The following is a 17552-nucleotide window of genomic DNA, read 5'->3' on the forward strand; positions in this document are numbered from 1 at the left end:
CACCAGGCCTGCACACTTGACAGTTTCACGTGAAATCACGTGTGTCTGCGTGTTCAGTAGCCCATGGAGCTCTGTGCTTAGAGAGTGCAGTCATCAGCACAGCCAGCACTGGCCCAGCTCTGCAAGATCCTCAGTCACAGTGGGAGCCTCCAGGCACTGTGGTTCCCTGCTTATTATTGACTCAATACCAGAGATGGGAAAGACTAGAAAACTGACCAGTAGAAATGTCCCTTTGTTCAGGTGCTGAGAACGTTTGGCTCATCTCTGTTTCATGTAGAAGCTTTTCTCTGCCATTTTCCTGGGCCCCACACCCACCCATCTGGCCCCTTGTGCCTGGACAGGGTGACCCAGCAAGAAGAGCCAGCCCCGCACAGAGCCGTGGGGTTGATTCACGAGATGACTGCCCAGATCTGGATCTCGATGTAGAATGCAGTGGGTTGATACTCAAGCTCTTGTCTGATCAAACCTCCACGCCTCCCCTGAGGAGACACAAAGCAAGCCTGGGCCTTGAGAACCGGAGGTCCTCGAGAGAAAGGTGAACGCCTCACAGACTCCTTTGGGCTGGAAGGAACTCGGTTTCCACTGAGCTCAGCAACAAGTGTCTGTGTTAATGTTTTGAGCACAGCTCCATACCTACCTGGGATCCTAAAAGATGGTAGAGACGTGATTGGAGGAGAAAGCCGAGTTTTCTTTTGGGTTGGGGAGGGAGTAGCAGCGACAGGAGCAGGATCCGGAGGGAGCGAGGCCAGTGCCCTGGAGTCCCGTTCCTTGATGTGCACTGGGCCCTGCTCAGGCTTAACATTTGCGGCTGCTGCAGGGGCATGTACAGCTCTGCACAGTTCTCAAGGTGGTGGCGTGGTTAATTCCATTTACAGATAAACCAGAGTCATATCTGAGGTAGCAAGGCCACATGGGTCAGAGAAGCCTAACAGGGCTTTTCCATCTTGTAAGTGGCCTCTCCATCCACCACTCACCAAGCCCAAATCCAGAGAGTTATCCCTGATGTCCTTTCTCTCCCCTCCCAATACCAAGTCCTGCCAAGTTTCTCTTCTCAGTTTCTTCTAAATACATCATCCGCTCTTCTCCGTCCCCGCTGCCATCCCCCCCGTCCAAGCCACGCCATTGCCCAAGCAGCTCAAGTAGTGACCTCGTCTGTCCTCCACATCACAGCACGAGCTTTCAAAACCCCAAGTCTAGCCAGGTCGCTCTTCAATCCTTCCAGTGCTTTCCAGATAAAGTCCTGGGCCCTCATGGAAGCCCTTCCCCTGCTTTCTTTGCTGTTTTTTCGTTTTCTGAACACACCAGGTTTGGTTTGGTTTTGCTCTTTACAGTTTTCCCAAGGCCTGTCTCCTCTCTCCAAGCCCTTCTCCATCTCTATTCTTTTCCTTCAGGTCTTTTTTAAACATCTAATCCTCAGAAACCAGCCTTCGTATGCCCTCCCCGCCGCACAGGTGCACGCACACATGGAGTCTCCGAGTGGCTCTCAGGACACCGATCACGTTAAATTACTCAGTTTCTCTTCCCCACCAGATTCCGAGCTCACCAGGACCAGGGCCTGGTGCCCCCGTACCTCGCACAGACCTGGCAGGAAGCAGATATCCAGACAGCCAGGGGACAAACCCTCCCCAAGCTCACCCCACTCTAGCTGCCTCTGCCCACAGCTCTGGGAACTGGTGGGGCAGGGGAGGAAAGGGGATCAGAGGGGCAGGGTTGAGCAACAGTAGGCGTTGACGCTGAAGACTGTGTAGGTAATTTCAAAACTTCAACTTGAGTAATGTAGCTATAAGACTAATCTCTAAATGGCGTGAAAAGCATTTCATCTTGATGTGGACTCGATTCTGTAGAACATGGTTTCCTTTATTTTCGGTAAAGATCTGAAATTAGACTTGTATAGAGTGGTGTGATTGAACTTATCCTGAAGTTTAATGCATGTACTTTTTACCTTTTTAGTTCAGAAAATCTCCAGTACACACAGAAATGGAGAATAGTATAATGAGCTCCTTCGTCATAATGAATGCCCATCATCTACTTTAACAATGATCAACTCTGGGCCGGTTTTGTTTTCTTCTGAGACCTCACACCCACCTCCATTATTTTGAAGCACATTCCAGACACCGTATGGATTTCATCTGTTAAGGATGCCTTTTTTCTTTTTTGAGACAGGGTCTCACTCTGTTGCCCAGGCTGGAGTACAATGGTGCAGTCTCAGCTCACTAAAACCTCTGCCTTCCCGGGTTCAAGCAATTCTCGTACCCCCTCCTCTCGAGTAGCTGGAACTACAGGTGCCTGCCACCAGGCCGGGCTGATTTTTATATTTTTAGTAGGACAGAATTTCACCATGTTGGCCAGCCTGGTCTCAAACTCCTGGCCTCAAGTGATCCACCCACCTCGGCCTTCCAAAGTGCTGGGATTACAGGCATGAGCCACCGCACCCGGCCGTAAGTATGCTTTTCAGTACGATTTCCAGAACTGCATATATACCTGCAAAGTTGGTCATTTAAAAGTTCCCAAAGGCTTTGTGAAAAGCAACAAAATGAGAAACCTGGGGAATGGGGCATTCTGATTGATCAGATTTTCTGTTTCACTGAAAGTCATTAGCTAGAAAACCCTTATTGTGTAGAGAGGGGAAAAGCTTTTTAAGATAACAGTCTACTTTCCTGCCTTAATGGGCTTGGTGCAGTGAGCAGTCTAATCTCTTCATCTAGTCTGACTGATTTTCACTCCTGGGGAAGTACTGAACAGAGCTGGCTGGTTCCATTACAATTTTGCATTGGGGATGGGGCCTGAGTGATCAGGGATTAGCGGTCCTCCCCACCTGCCCCTGTCACCTGTCCCACAGTCCTGATTCCAACGTGTTGGTGTCTCCCAAGTTCCCAGTGCCACCCATCAGTGGACTATAGTGACGCTGTGTCAACTTTCCTGTATGTACTGAGATCTGTGTAAATTTCTCTAGTTTCTGTCCCTCCTTTCCCTAATACTTGCTGTATTACCAACTCTTCCTTTTTTATTCTCCTTTGACCAAAATGTGGGTACTGGCCTGGTGCGGTGGCTCATGCCTATAATCCCAGCACTTTGGGAGGCCAAGGCTGGCAGATCACTTGAGGTCAGGAGTTTGAGACCAGCCTGGCCAGCATGGTGAAACCCTATCTCTACTAAAAATACAAAAAATTAGTCAGGTATGGTGGCAGGCGCCTGTAGTCCCAGCTACTCAGGAAGCTGAGGCAGGAGAATTGCTTGAACCCAGGAAGTGGAGGTTGCAGTGACCCAAGATTGAGCCACTTCACTCCAGCCTGGCGACGGAGTGAGACTCCCTCTCAAAAAAAAAAAAAAAAAAAAAGTCCAGGCCCGGGGGGCCACCCCCGGTAACCCCAGCACTTTGGGAGGCTGAGGCGGGTGGATCATGAGGTCAGGAGTTCAAGACCAGCCTGACCAATATGGTGAAACCGCATCTCTACTAAAAATACAAAAATTAGCTGGGCGCAGTGGCAAGTGCCTGTAATCTCAGCTACTCAGGAGGTTGAGGCAGTAGAATCACTTGAACCTGGGCAGCAGAGGTTGCAGTGAGCCAAGATCACATCACTGCACTCAAGCCTGAGTGACAGTGAGACTCTGCCTTAAAAAAAAAAAAAACAAAAAACACCCACAAATTAGCCAGGCGTGGTGGCACACATTTAATAATCCCAGATACTTGGGAGGCTGGGGTGGGAGGATCACTTGAACCCGGGAGGCAGAGGTTGCAGTGAGCCAACACCGTGCCACTGCACTCCATTCTGGGCAACAGAGTGAGACTCCATTAAAAAAAAAAAAAAAAAAAAAAAAAGGGCTGGGCGCAGTGGCTCACGTCTGTAATCCCAGCACTTTGGGTGGCCAAGGCGGGTGGATCACGAGGTCAGGAAATCAAGACCACGGTGAAACCCCATCTCTACTAAAAATACAGAATTAGCCGGGGTGGTGGCACATGCCTGTAATCCCAGCTACTCGGGGTGCTGAGGCAGGAGAATCACTTGAACCCGGGAAGCGGAGGTTGCCATGAGCCGAGATCACGCCATTGCACTCCAGCCTGGGCAAAAAGAGCGAAACTCTCAAAAAAACAAACAAACAAACAAAAAACAGTAGCTGGGCATGGTGGCGGGTGCCTGTCATCCCAGCTGCTTAGGGTGCTGAGGCGGCAGAATTGCTTGAAACTGGAGGTGAAGGTTGCAGTGAGCTGAGATTGTGCTACTGCACTCCAGTCTGGGCGTCAAAGAGAGACTCTGCCTCAAAAAAAAAAAAAAAACCAGATGTGTGTACTGAAGGTTGTATTTTAATGAGGCTCAGAGAATACCACAATGACTTTATTGTAAATGCATTAAAATCTTTGTTGATACCTGCGATCGGTGTGGTAGGTGGCTTCTGAGCAGAGATCCACCAGCAAAGGGGTTGGGGGCAGGCCGAGGAGGTGGAAGGCAGGGCTCCCATGCCCAGCCCTTTAGGGAAGGGCAGACTTCACAGAAACAGTGGCCAAATCTCACATCTGCAGAGGTTTTGTCTTTTCCTGGACCATTCCCTTTGCTACCCCCTGGGGCTTGCTCTTGTCAGTTATCTCTTCTGTCCCTTGCATTTTTCTCCCTTTTCATCGACTCATTCCTCTCCATTCACAAGTTTCTCTTTCTCAAGTCTCTCTACCTCTAACTTACCTTACTTTCCATCTCTGTGCCCAAAACTTGTTCCTCTGCAAACGTTCTGCACGCCAATAAACGGCACTGGCGTCTCCCCAACTGCTCCAGCCGGAAACTCAGACTTCACCCTGGCGTCTTCCTTTCCCTCTCTTCCCACGTTCAGCCTATTAGCAAGTCTCACCAATAACACCTCCGAAATACAGACGGCCCTAACTTAGGATTCCTTTTTTTTTTGAGATGGAGTCTTGCTCTGTAGCCCAGGCTGGAGTGCAGTGGCGTTATGTGAGCTCACTGCAACCTCCACCTCCTGGGTTCAAGCGATTCTCCTGCCTCAGCCTCCCTGGTAGCTGGGATTACAGGTGTACAGGTGCCCGCCTCCATGCCTGGCTAAATTTTGTATTTTTGGTAGAGACGGGGTTTCACCATAGTGGCCAGGCTGGTCTTGAATTCCTGACCTCAAGTGATCCACCCTCCTTGGCCTCCCAAAGTGCTAGGATTATAGGCGTGAGCCACCACGCCTGGCGATTTAGGATTTTTTGATTTTAGGATGGTGTAAAAGCAATACACACTCAGTAGAAACTGTACTTAAGATGTCGAATTTTGATCTTCTTCCAGGCTAGTGACATGCCGTATGATCTCTTCGTGGTGCTGGGCAGTGGTGGTGAGCTGAATGAGGGCAGACAGGCAACACTCCTGCATCCTGGGCTGCCAGGCGCTTTTGCCCAACTGTAGGCTGCTGTGAGTGTTCCAAGCCCTTTTAAGGCAGGCTGGGCTGAGCTATGATCAGGAGGTTAGGTGTATTAAATGCATTTTTTACTTAACATTTTCAACTTACAGTGGGTTTATTGGGACGTGACCCCATTGTAAGTCCAGGAACATCTGTAATCACAGACCCAGCCACCTTTCCCCATCCCCACTGCCATCACAATAACCCTCTTGCCTGGACAACTTGAATATTCATGTTGTTGTTGTTGTTATTGATGTTGTTTTGAGACACAGTTTCACTTTCTCACCCAGGCTGCAGTGCAATGGAGCAATCTTGGCTCACAGCAACCTCCGCTTCCCAAGTTCAAGCGATTTTCGTGCCTCAGCCTCCTGAGTATCTGGGATTACAGGCATATGCCACCGCGCCTGGCTAATTTTTGTACTATTAGTAGAGATGGGGTTTTGCCATATTGGCCAGGCTGGTCTTGAACTCCTGACCTCAAGTGATACGCCCAGCTTGGCCTCCCAAAGTGCTGGGATTACAGAAGTCAGCCACCCCGCCCGGCCTGTGTTTTGCCTCTTGCTGCTTTCAGTCAATTCTCTATATAGCTGGAATGGTCTTTTTAAAAGATGCTGCTTCAACTTCCAACGGCTTCCCATTACATTTAGAATGAAATCCAGAGTCCTCATTGTGAAGTGCTAGTCTCACGAGATATGGGTCCTGAGTGACGGCCTGGGTGACAGCTGTCCTGTGCCTGGAAGTCTTCTTCTATGAAGTGTGGATAATAATCACACCTCTCCCAGGATTCCTGGAAGAATCAAATTTGCTGAGTTTGTAGTCAGCACCTATAAAGGCAGCAACTTTTCTTTTTCTTTTTGAGACGGAGTCTCACTCTGTCACCAGGCTGAAGTCTAGTAGCGTGATCTTGGCTCACTGCAACCCCCACCTCCCAGGTTCAAGTGATTCTCCTGCCTCAGCCTCCCAAGTAGCTGGGATTACAGGTGCGTGCCACCACACCCAGCTAATTTTTGTATTTTTAGTGGTGATGGGGTTTCACCATGTTGGCCAGGATGGTCTCGATCTCTTGACCTTGATCCCAAAGTGCTGGGATTACAGGCATAAGCCACTGCGCCTGGCCCAGCAGCAACTTTTCTTTTTTTTTTTTTTTGAGATGGAGTCTTGCTCTGTCAGCCGGGCTGGAGTACAGTGGCGTGATCTCAGCTCACTGCAAGCTCCGCCTCCCTGGTTCAAGCAATTCTCCTGCCTCAGCCTCCCAAGTAGCTGGGATTACAGACGCATGCCACCATGCCTGGCTAATTTTTTATATTTTGTTGTTAGAGACCGGGTTTCACTGTGCTGGCCAGGCTGGTCTCCAACTCCTGACCTCGTGATCCGCCCACCTTGGCCTCCCAAAGTGCTGGGATTACAGGCATGAGCCACTGTGCCCGGCTGCAATTTTCGTTATTCTTCATCTCTGTTTCCCCATTCCTGACAAAATGTCTCAGTTCATATGAAGACTGTCCGGCTCAGTCAGTAACACCCTGGCAGCATTTCTGAGTTTTCTTTCTTCACAGCAGCCTGCCCTGCCCTTCCCATTCATCGGATTTTGGGTGGTGAATTCTTTCTCCAAAATGTTGCTAACTGTGGTCCCATCCCATGCCGTGCACATAGCTGGTATAAGTCAGAATTCAGTTGCCTCCTAACAGAACTCTCCTAGCGCTGATCAAAAAAGATCAGGAAACATCGTCCTGCTTTCTAATACACATCCCTTTTTCTTTTTTCTTTTTTTTTGTAGAGATGGGGTCTTCCTATGTTGCTCAGGCTGGTCTCAAACTCCTGAGCTCAATCAGCCCACCCACCTCAGCCTCTAAAAGCACTGGGATTACACGCGTGAACCACCATACCTGGCCTTTCCCCACTCTTTTTCTTTTCTTCTTTTTTTTTTTTTTTTGAGATGGAGTCTTGCTCTGTTGCCCAGGCTAGAGTGCAGTGGCACGATCTCGGCTTACTGCAACCTCCGCCTCCCGGGTTCAAGCGATTTCCGGCTAATTTTTGTATTTTTTTAGTAGAGACAGGATTTCACCATGTTGACCAGGCTGGTCCCAAACTCCTGATCCACCCGTCTCGGCCTCCCAAAGTGCTAGGATTACAGGTGTGAGCCACCGCGCCTGACTTCTTCTTTTTTTTTTTTTTATTTGAGACAGAGTTTTGGTCTTGTTGCCCAAGCTGGAGTGTAGTGGCATAATCTCGACTCACCACAACTTCCACCTCTTGGGTTCCAGTGATTCTCCTGCCTCAGCCTCCCGGGTAGCTGGGATTACAGGCATGAGCTGCTATGCCCATTTAATTTTTTTTTTTTTTTGTATTTTTAGTAGAGACGGGGTTTCACCATGTTGGCCAGGTTTGTCTTGAACTCCTGACCTCAGGTGATCCGCTTGCCTCGGCCTCCCAAAGTGCTAGGATTACAGGCGTGAGCCACCATGTCCAGCTCCCATTCCTGTTTCATAACTCTGCCTCCCTCCACACCTGCCCTCAGCAGGACCACTTCAATTTACAAGTCTTCTAGAATAAGTCCCCCCACCCCTGTCCATTGCTCAGCATTCAGTACAACAGTAAGTTCAATCCCATTGCTTCCCGATTACAATTACGCAGCCCAGGTCCCAGCAAGAGGAGCTCCCTGTGGCTACTCAACCGTACCCCACACTTCTTCCCTCTGTGCCGCTGTGCATTTCCCTCCCTGGAAGGCCCAGCGCTCTCTCTCCACTGTGACCTGGCCTGGCCCGCCCTGCCATGCCCCCGGAACCAACACCAATGTTCCATTTCTGCTGCTGATATCACGTGCAATGTAGCTGTCAGTACCACATTTTATCTCTCCTTTTTCAGGACAAGGACCACATCTCATTTATCTGTCATCTATCATAGCACACAGCTTCTATGTCCCAGGCACTTAGTAATCTCGCAATTTAAATCACATCTACCACTGCCTGCCATGTGAGCCCTAGGAGGCAGATGCTTTTTAATACCCATGTTAGAGATAAGGAAATTGAGGCTTACAGGGTTATATCAGATATACCCCAGGCGTGAGCCACTGCACCCAGTCTTATGTTATCCCATTTTCAACCTCAAAAAACTCTCCATATAGATATTGTTGTCCTCATTTTACACATGAGAAAACAGGTTTACCTTTCAACATAACATTTAACAAACCAGGAGTAGATGGAATAAAACTTCCCCAGCCTGATGAAGAGCATCTACAAAAAGTCCACAGCTAACATCATATTTAATGTGAGACTGATGCTTGCCCCTAAGATGAGGAACAAGAAGTGGATGTCTGTTCCTTCCCCTTCAATATTGTCAATAGCAGTGCTGTCCTGAAGGTTCTGGTTAGGGCAATTGGGCAAAACAGAAAATACAAGACTTGGCCAGGCATAGTGGCTCACGCCTATAATCCCAGCACTTTAGGAGGCCGAGGTGGGCAGATCACTTGAGCTCAGGAGTTCCAGACCAAGACTGGGCAACAGTGAGACCTCGTCTCTACAAAAAATAAACAAAATTAGCTGGGTGTGGTGGTGCATGCCTGTAGTCCCAGCTACTTGGGAGGCTGAGGCAAGAGAATCTATTGAACCTGGGAGGCAGAGATTGCAGTGAGTCAAGATCGTGCCACTGCACTCCAACCTGGGCAACAAGAGCAAAACTCCATCTCAAAAACAAACAACAACAACAACAACAACAACAACAAGAGGCAGGACATAGTGGCTCACACCTGTAATCCCAACACTTTGGGAGACTAAGGTGGGTGGATCACCCAAAGTCAGGAGTTCAAGACCCGCCTGGCCAACATGGGGAAACCCCATCTCTACTAAAAAAAAAACCAAAAAAACAAACAAAAAAAAACTTAGCTGGGTGTGTGTGGTGATGGACATCTGTAATCCCAGCTACTCAGAACACTGAGGCGGAGAATCGCTTGAACCAGGGAGGCAGAGGTTGCAGCGAGCTGAGATCACGCCATTACATTCCAGCCTGAGTGACAAGAGCTAAACTTTGTCTCAAAAAAAGAAAAGAAAGGAAGAAAAAGAAATACAAGGCCTTCAGATTGAAAAGAAGAAAAACCATTTGCAGATGATACGATGGTATGCATAGAAAGCCCTGAAGGATGCACACAAACTCTTTAGAGCGAGTGAATGGGATCAGCAAGGTTGCAGGACATGGGATCAGTACGCAACAATCAGCTGTCTTTCTGTACACTGGCAAGAAATAGCCCAAAAATGAAATTAAGAAAACAGTTTCATTTTCAATAGCATCAATGAAGACAAAATACTTAGGAATAAATTCAACCAAGGAAGTACACTCAGTATTATACTGAAAGTTATAAAACAGTGTTGAATAACATTATTCAACCATACAAAGGAATGAAATGCTGATATGTACTACAAGGTGGAAGACCCTCAAAACCATTATGTTGAGTGAGAGGAGTCAGACACAGAAGGTCACATGTTGTATGGGCTCATACAAATGAAATATCCAGGGCCAGGCGTGGTAGCTCACGCCTGTAATCCCAGCACTTTGGGAGGCCGAGGCAGGTGGATTGCTTGAGCCCAGGAGCTTGAGACCAGATGGCGCAACTTGGCGAAACCCTGTCTCTACAAAAAGGTACAAAAATCAGCTGGGTGTGGTGGCAGACGCCTGTAGTCCCAGCTACTTGGAAGTCTGTGGTGGGAGGATCACTTGAACCTGGGAGGTCAAGGCTGAAATTCAGTGAACCATCATTGCACCACTGCACTCCATCCTGGGTGACAGAGTGAGACCTTGTCTCAAAATAAAAAAATTAATTAAAATTAAAATTTTTAAAAAAGAGAAATGGGCCAGGCGCGATGGCTCATGCCTGTTAATCCCAGCACTTTGGGAGGGTGGATCACCTGAGGTCAGGAGCTTGAGATCAGCCTGGCTAACATAGTGAAACCCCATCTGTCTAAAAATTCAAAAGTTAGTCACATGTGGTGGCAGGCACCTGTAATCCCAGCTACTCGAGAGGCTGAGGCAGGAGAATCGCTTGAACCCGGGAGATGGAGGTTGCACTGAGTCGAGATCGTGCCACTGCACTCCAGCCTAGGCAACAGAGTGAGAATCTATCTTAAAAAAAAAAAAAAAGTAGGCCAGGCGTGGTGGCTCACGCCTGTTATCCCAGCACTTCAGGAGGCTGAGGCAGGCTGATCACAAGGTGAGGTAGGAGAATCGCTTGAACCCAGGAGACGGAGGTTGCAGGGAGCCGAGAGCACACCACTGCACTCCAGCCTGGGCAACAAGAGTGAAACTCCATCTCAAAAAATAATAATAATAATAATAATAAATAAAAACAGGGATACTTGTAGGTAAATGTTGGAAGCAGCATTGTTCACCATGGCCAAATGTGGCAACTACCCAAGTGTACTTGAAGTGATGAATGAATAACAAAATGTGACCTACCCATACAATGGAATGTTACTCAGCCGTCAGAAGGAATACGCACTGACACACACTGCAACATGGATGAACCTTGAAAAAGGGAAGAAGTCAGACGTAAGAGGACAAATACTATATGATTCTCTTTGTGGGAAATTGTGGAGTAGGCCGGGCACAGTGGCTCACACTTGTAATCTTAGCACTTTGGGAGGCTGAGACGGGCAGATCACCTGAGGTCAGGTGTTTGAGACCAGTTTGGCCATCATGCTGAGACCCTGTCTCTACTAAAAATAGAAAAATTAGTTGGGCATGGAGGTGGGTGCCTGTAATCCCAGTTACTTGGGAGGCTGAGGCAGAAGAGTCGCTTGAACCTGGGAGGCGGAGGTTGCAGTGAGCAAAGATCCCGCCATTGCACACCCCCGTGGGCGACAGAGCAATACTGTCTCAAAAAAAAAAAAAAATTGCAGAATAGGCAAATCCATCAAGACAGAAAGCAGATTAGTGGTTTCTAGACACTGGGGAGACTGAAAGCAAGTGGGTAGTGACTACTAACGGGGAGATAAAAATGTTCTGGAATTATATAGTGATGATAGGTGCACAACTCTGTGAATACACACACACACTGCTAAATTGTATAATTGTTTAATTGTAACTTTTAGAGATAAAGTAGTTTGTCTAAGGTTATGTCACATATAGTAAGTAGAGGACTAGAAACTGGAATCCAAGAATAGCTGCTCTTAGCACTAATGCTATTGGGGGAAAATGTTTCTAGGGCCATTGAATAGGAAATTAATAACGTTGGGATCTTGAAGAGCCTCAGAATTGTCATTCTAAGTATTCCTTCTCGTTATAAAGTGCTGTCATTTTGGGTAGTGCATAAAAGGGCTAAGAGAAATAATATTGCATTGGTTTTACTGCAAAATTGGTTCTGCAAGGAGTCACGCCAGGGGACTGCTTTGCCCATTCAGCGGGGAGATCCGAAGAGCAGATGAATTGCTGGGGACAGTGGAGCTGAGCCTGATGTCAGGGATAGTTGAGAAGAAACACTGATGTCACAAACCCACTGCTACAGTAAGACACCTGGGGATGCTAAAGTCTTTTACCCTTTTTAACAAGACTTGGAAAACCCTTCGCACCTCTCCGTTTCTCACCTTCTCTCCAAGTGCTATTTCTTTTTTAAAACTTTAAATCATGTTTATTTGACTGATTTCTAAAATACGACATACTAACTTTAGAAAATTTGGAAAATACATTAAAATATAAAGAAAATTCTTGGCCGGGCATAGTCGCTCATGCCTGTAATCCCAGCACTTTGGGAGGCCGAGGTGGGTGGATCACCTGAGATCAGGAGTTCAAGATCAGCCAGACCAACATGGTGAAACCCCATCTCAACTAAAAATACAAAAATTAGCCTGGTGCGGTCATGGGCACCTGTAATCCTCACTACTCAGGAGGCTGAAGCAGGAGAATCACTTGAGCCTAGAAGGAGGAGGTTGCAGGGAGCTGAGGTCGCACCATTGAGATCAAAAAGAAAAAACAAAAAAAGAAAAAATCTCCCCCTGCCCAAAGTTTTTTTTTTTTTGCTAGTCTTGCTTTCTGTCCATATGTAAGATAGACGGACACACACATACACACACAGACACTTTCGTTTAAACTTATATTTTAGGTTCAGGGGTACATGTGAAAGTTTGTTACATAGCAATATGGTATGGTTAGGCTTTATGTCCCCAAATCTCATCTCGAATTGTAATCCCAGCGTGTCTAGGGAGAAACCAGGTGGAGGTGATTGGATCGTGGGTTTTCCCCATGCTGTTCTCATGATAATGAGTGAGTTCTCACTGATGGTTTAAAAGGGTGCTTCCTCCTTTGCTCACCACTCTCTCTCACCTGCGGCCATGTAAGAAGTGTCTCTTCCACTTCTGCCTGTGATTGTAAATTTTCTGAGGCCTCGCCAACCCTGCAGAACTGTGAGTCAATTAAGCCTCTTTTCTTTATAAATTACCAAGTCTCGGGTATGTCTTTATAGCGGTATGAAAATGAACTGCCGGGCGCTGTGGCTCATGCCTGTAACCCCAGCCCTTTGGGAGGCAGAGGCGGGCAGATCACCTGAGGTGGGGAGTTCACGACAAGCCTGACCAACATGGAGAAACCCTGTCTCTACTAAAAATACAAAATTAGCCGGGCATGGCAGAACATGCTTGTAATCCTAGCTACTCGGGAGGCTGAGGCAGGAGAATCACTTGAACCTGGGAGGCAGAGGTTGCAGTGAGCCGAGATGGAGCCGTTGCACCCCAGCCTGGGCAACAAGAGCGAAACTCCGTCTCAAAAAAAGAAAATGAACTATGTAAACTTGTGTCATGGGGGTTTATTATACAGATTATTTCATCACTCAGGTATTAAGCCCAGTACCCAATAGTTATCTTCTCTGTTCCTCTCCCTCTTCCCTCCACTGCCTCCCCTCCTCCACCCTCCCCGTCAAGTAGACCCCAGTGTCTGTTGTTTCCTTCTTTGTGGTCGTCGGTTCTTATCATTTAGCTCCCACTTATACGTGAGAACGTGCGGTATTTGGTTTTCTGTTCTTGCATTAGTTTGCTGAGGATAGTGGCCTCCAGCTCTATCCGTGTTCCCCCAACAGACATATTTTTTAACTCAGTGGGGGATCGTCAAAAATATATTTTATAATCTGCTTTTATAAATTAACATCATACTTGAAGCATTTACCTTGCCATCAAATATTCTTTGAGAAAATGACTTTGGCCACTGTTTGATCATTGCCTTATTTTCAGTCATTGGGGTTGTATGGCGGCCGTGAAAGTGTGCCCCTCAGATTTCCCGCTCTGGGAAGTATAATGGACCGAGGGCCCCAGCTGCTGTGCCCCTAAATCCATCACCCAGCACATGGAGACCCCACTTCCCACAGGCTTCTCCCAGCTAGAGACAGCATGGCAGGGATGCTGAGGCTGGCTCACTCCTGGGAGGCCTGGGCTCCTCTGTCTGAGGATTTTCCCACATTCATGCTGAAGCCTCCCAGGATGGCACCGCAGGCTGAGACGCTGCCCCCAACCTCCGTTCCTTCCTCCCTCAAGTCCTTCAGCAAGTCAGACCTGCCTGGGGTGGGACAGCTCCCCGAGACCCCTGCTCCCTCCTCTTTTCCCTCCCAGGCCCAGCTCTGATGAATCTCTTTATGCAGTCAGTATTTTTTCAAGACATTCTCACTCTGTCACCCAGGCTGGAGTGCAGTGGCGCCATCTCTGCTCACTGCAACCTCTGCCTCCCAGGTTCAAGCAACTCTCCTGCCTCATCCTCCCGAGTAGCTGGGATTACAGGCACCTGCCACCACGCCCGGCTACTTTTTGTATTTTTAGTAGAGAGAGTGTTTCACCATGTTGAACAGGCTGGTGTTGAACTCCTGACCTCAGGTAATTCTCCCGCTTCCACCTCTGAAAGTGTTGGGATTACAGGCGTGAGCCACCACGCCTGGCCTTGATGAATCTCTTGCATGGCAAAGAATCCCATCTTGTTCCCTGCTTCTAGAGGACGTGGACTAACACAGGTCACCTCCACTTTGGTTTGCTTGTTTGGTTTTGGTGTTACCCTCAGCGCTACTGTGAACATGTAAGTGCACATATCCCGTCCAAATCTAGGATTATTGCCTTAGGAAATTATGTGAGGCAGGAATTCCAGGAGAGGGTTACTGGGTAGAGACAGAATCCTTTTGTAAGGCCCTGATGCCTGTTTCAGAAGTGACTGAGTGGGCCTTTCTCACCCTCAGGCCTTCTCACTTGTAAAGCTCTGCTGATGTGAAGGCATAAAAAAACCTCCTGTTTATTTGCCTTTCTTGGTTACTTGTGAGGTTGAGCAGAGTTTCACATTTACTGCCTATTTAATTTCTGGTTTTATATTTAAGCTTTTCTTTTCTTTTTTTGTTTGTTTTGTTTTGTTTGTTTTTTGAGATGGAGCCTTGCTCTGTCGTCCAGGCTGGAGTGCAGTGGCGTGATCTCAGCTCACTGTAACCTCCACCTCCTGCGTTCAAGTGATTCTCATGCCTCAGCCTCCTGAGCAGCTGGAATTACAGGCATGCGCCACCACGCCCAGCCAAACTTTTTTTTGTTTTTGTCTCCCCTCTCCTCCTTCTTTTCTCATTTGTCTCTCTTTGTCTGATTACCTCTTCTATTTGCTTTGTCTTTTTTTTTTTTTTTTTTTAATTATACAACATTTTATTTTAAAAAAAAATTATCTTCATAGAATACATTTTCACATTAGAGATTCCCATTGTGCGAAAATAACAATTTATTACTTAAGAGTTTTATATTTGTTTTAGAACAAGTAGAACACATTTGAGAATTAAATCTCAGTTTAGAATTGGAAATATTTTGATACATCTACAAGAGGAAACTTGCCCTAAAATGGAACTCCTCTACATTCAGAAGCACTCCAAGCATTTCTTCCTAGGATTTAGAAATTTATAATGTGAGATGTCAGCATTTCCTAATTTTAAAATTTCCCTAGTATACGTAACCATCAGTAGGTGGTATCTACTGACTAGAGAGGGAAGTTTTCAAAAATTAAACACTGTCTAATTTTCTGCAAAGTTTTTATTCATGAATTAAGAGTATTTCCCTTTGTCCATTATTGCCAGGGCAAATATGGAAGTTTGATCATATACTAATAGTAATAAAGCTGGATTATCTTCAAGAGATTGATAAATTAAAAGGCAAAAGCTCATATATCGTGTTTAGTTATACTGTGAGTCTTATGAGAAGCTGGGAGGCAACCCCATTAACTCACCAGAATACAGAACTCAGTCTCACAATTTCTTAGACACAATTCCTCTCAAACCTTTTCCTCAAAGATTAAATTCTGAAAATAATCTTAAGATTAAGATTATTAAGAGAAAAAGGCTGTCCACAAATGGACTTATCTGTTATTTCTTCCTTATTGTGAGCTGAATGGCATGACAAAGCAGAGGCAAAGAGGCATACATCAATTCTTCAAAGTATGAAGTCAAAAAGGTCAGAGCTTCCACAGCATGGCAACAGCTTTGCAGATGCCCACGTCGTGATAGTTGAAATAGCAAAGCCCAGCAAAGGTTAAAGCTGAAAGTGCCAAAAGCCCTGCCTTGGCAGCTTTCTGCGAGGCATCCCCATGAACATAGTCAGTAACAACTTGTCCAAGGCCCCAGTGACCATGAAGAGTGAGGGCTGCAGCCAGGGAATAGTCCATCGCAGAGCAAGGATTCAAATAAGCAGCCGGAAGCAGACCCAGGAGCAAAACACTGACAACCCTCTCGCTAGTCCAGTGGAGAGACGCAGCCTTGGAACCAGAATGGTGCCTGGGTGACAAGTGAATGTGCTGCACTCCACACCATTCTGGGATAGGTCGGTCCTGAAGAAATGCTGAGATATGAGCAGGTCTGACCACTGGGGTTCGCAGCAACAGAGCTCGGCCTCCTTGGGCACCGCAAAGGGCAGTCAGCCTCCAGACAACCGCCATCTCGTTCCTGAGGGCTCAAGGTCATCCACCAACCCTTTTTTTTTTTTTTTGAGATGGAGTCTCTCTTTGTTGCCCAGGCTGGAGTACAGTGGTGCGATCTTGGCTCACTGCAAACTCCACTACCTGGGTTCAAGCAATTCTTTTGCCTCAGCCTCCCAAGTAGCTGGGATTACAGGTACCTGCCGCTATGCCCAGCTGGGATTACAGGTACCCACCGCTTGTATTTTTAGTAGAAACGGGATTTCACCATGTTGGCCAGGCTGGTCTCGAACTCCTGACCTCAGGTGATCCTCCCGCCTCCATCTGCCAAAGTACTGGGATTATAGGTGTGAGCCACCATGCCTGGCTTCTTTTTCCTCTCATCTCTTCATTCGCCAGAAAAGGAAAATGAGATTCTTTAAAATTGCTTTTTTACAGCTCTGTATTCTCTGTTCTTCCTTGATAAATTGGGCAGGTTTAAGCTTTGACCCCATCTTAGAAAGGTTCCCCTAAAATAAATAAATCATATTATCATATTACCGTTTTCTTCTCTGTGACTCTTGATGTTTTGTTTGTTTGTTTGCCTTTCCTCTGTGAGTCGGTGGTACTGAATTTTTAAAAGTAATTATTTTGGACTGTTTCGATCACACTATACACCTGGAAGTTGGTGTCTTTTTGCCTCTTTCTTCCTTTTTTTTTTTTTTTTTTTTTTTTACGGAGTCTCACTCTGTCCCCAGGCTGGTGTGCAGTGGCGTGATCTCGGCTCACTGCATCCTCCAACTCCTTGGTTCAAGCCATTCTCCTGCCTTAGCCTCCTGAGTAGCTGGAATTACAGGCACGTGCCACCATGCCTGGCTAATTTTTGTATTTTTAGTAGGGATGGGGTTTCACCATCTTGGCCAGGATGGTCTTGACCTCCTAACCTCGTGATCCACCCACCTCAGCCTCCCAAAGTGCTGGGATTACAGGCATGAGCCACCGTGCTTGGCCTTTTTTTAATTTTTGTTTTTTTGAGACAGAGTCCTGCTCTTCAGTCGCCCAGGCTGGAGTGCAGTGGTGCGATCTCGGCTCACTGCAACCTCCACCTCCCAGGCTCAAGCCATTCTCCTGCTTCAGTCTCCCGAGTAGCTGGGCTTACAGGTGCCTGCCACCATGCTGGCTAATTTTTTTTGAGGCGGGTCTCGGCTCCTGTCGCCCAGACTTGGAGTGCAGTGGCGGATCTCAGCTCACTGCAAGCTCCGCCTCCGGGTTTCACGGCTATTCTCCTGCCTCAGCCT

At 47.2% G+C, this 17552-nt stretch overlaps 1 protein-coding gene across 1 annotated transcript; it reads right to left on the reverse strand.

Annotated features, from left to right (window-relative positions):
• Window positions 1-15007: 15007 nt before the first annotated feature.
• On the reverse strand, window positions 15008-16327 carry LOC101002161 (succinate dehydrogenase [ubiquinone] cytochrome b small subunit, mitochondrial). The gene has a single exon (XM_031650848.1). It carries the CDS (start codon window positions 16294-16296, stop codon window positions 15817-15819), a length of 480 nt encoding a protein of 159 aa, XP_031506708.1. The 5' UTR covers window positions 16297-16327; the 3' UTR covers window positions 15008-15816.
• Window positions 16328-17552: the final 1225 nt, after the last annotated feature.

The sequence above is a fragment of the Papio anubis genome, chromosome 9 (genome assembly GCF_008728515.1).
Source record: "Papio anubis isolate 15944 chromosome 9, Panubis1.0, whole genome shotgun sequence".
NCBI classification, from domain to species: domain Eukaryota; kingdom Metazoa; phylum Chordata; class Mammalia; order Primates; family Cercopithecidae; genus Papio; species Papio anubis.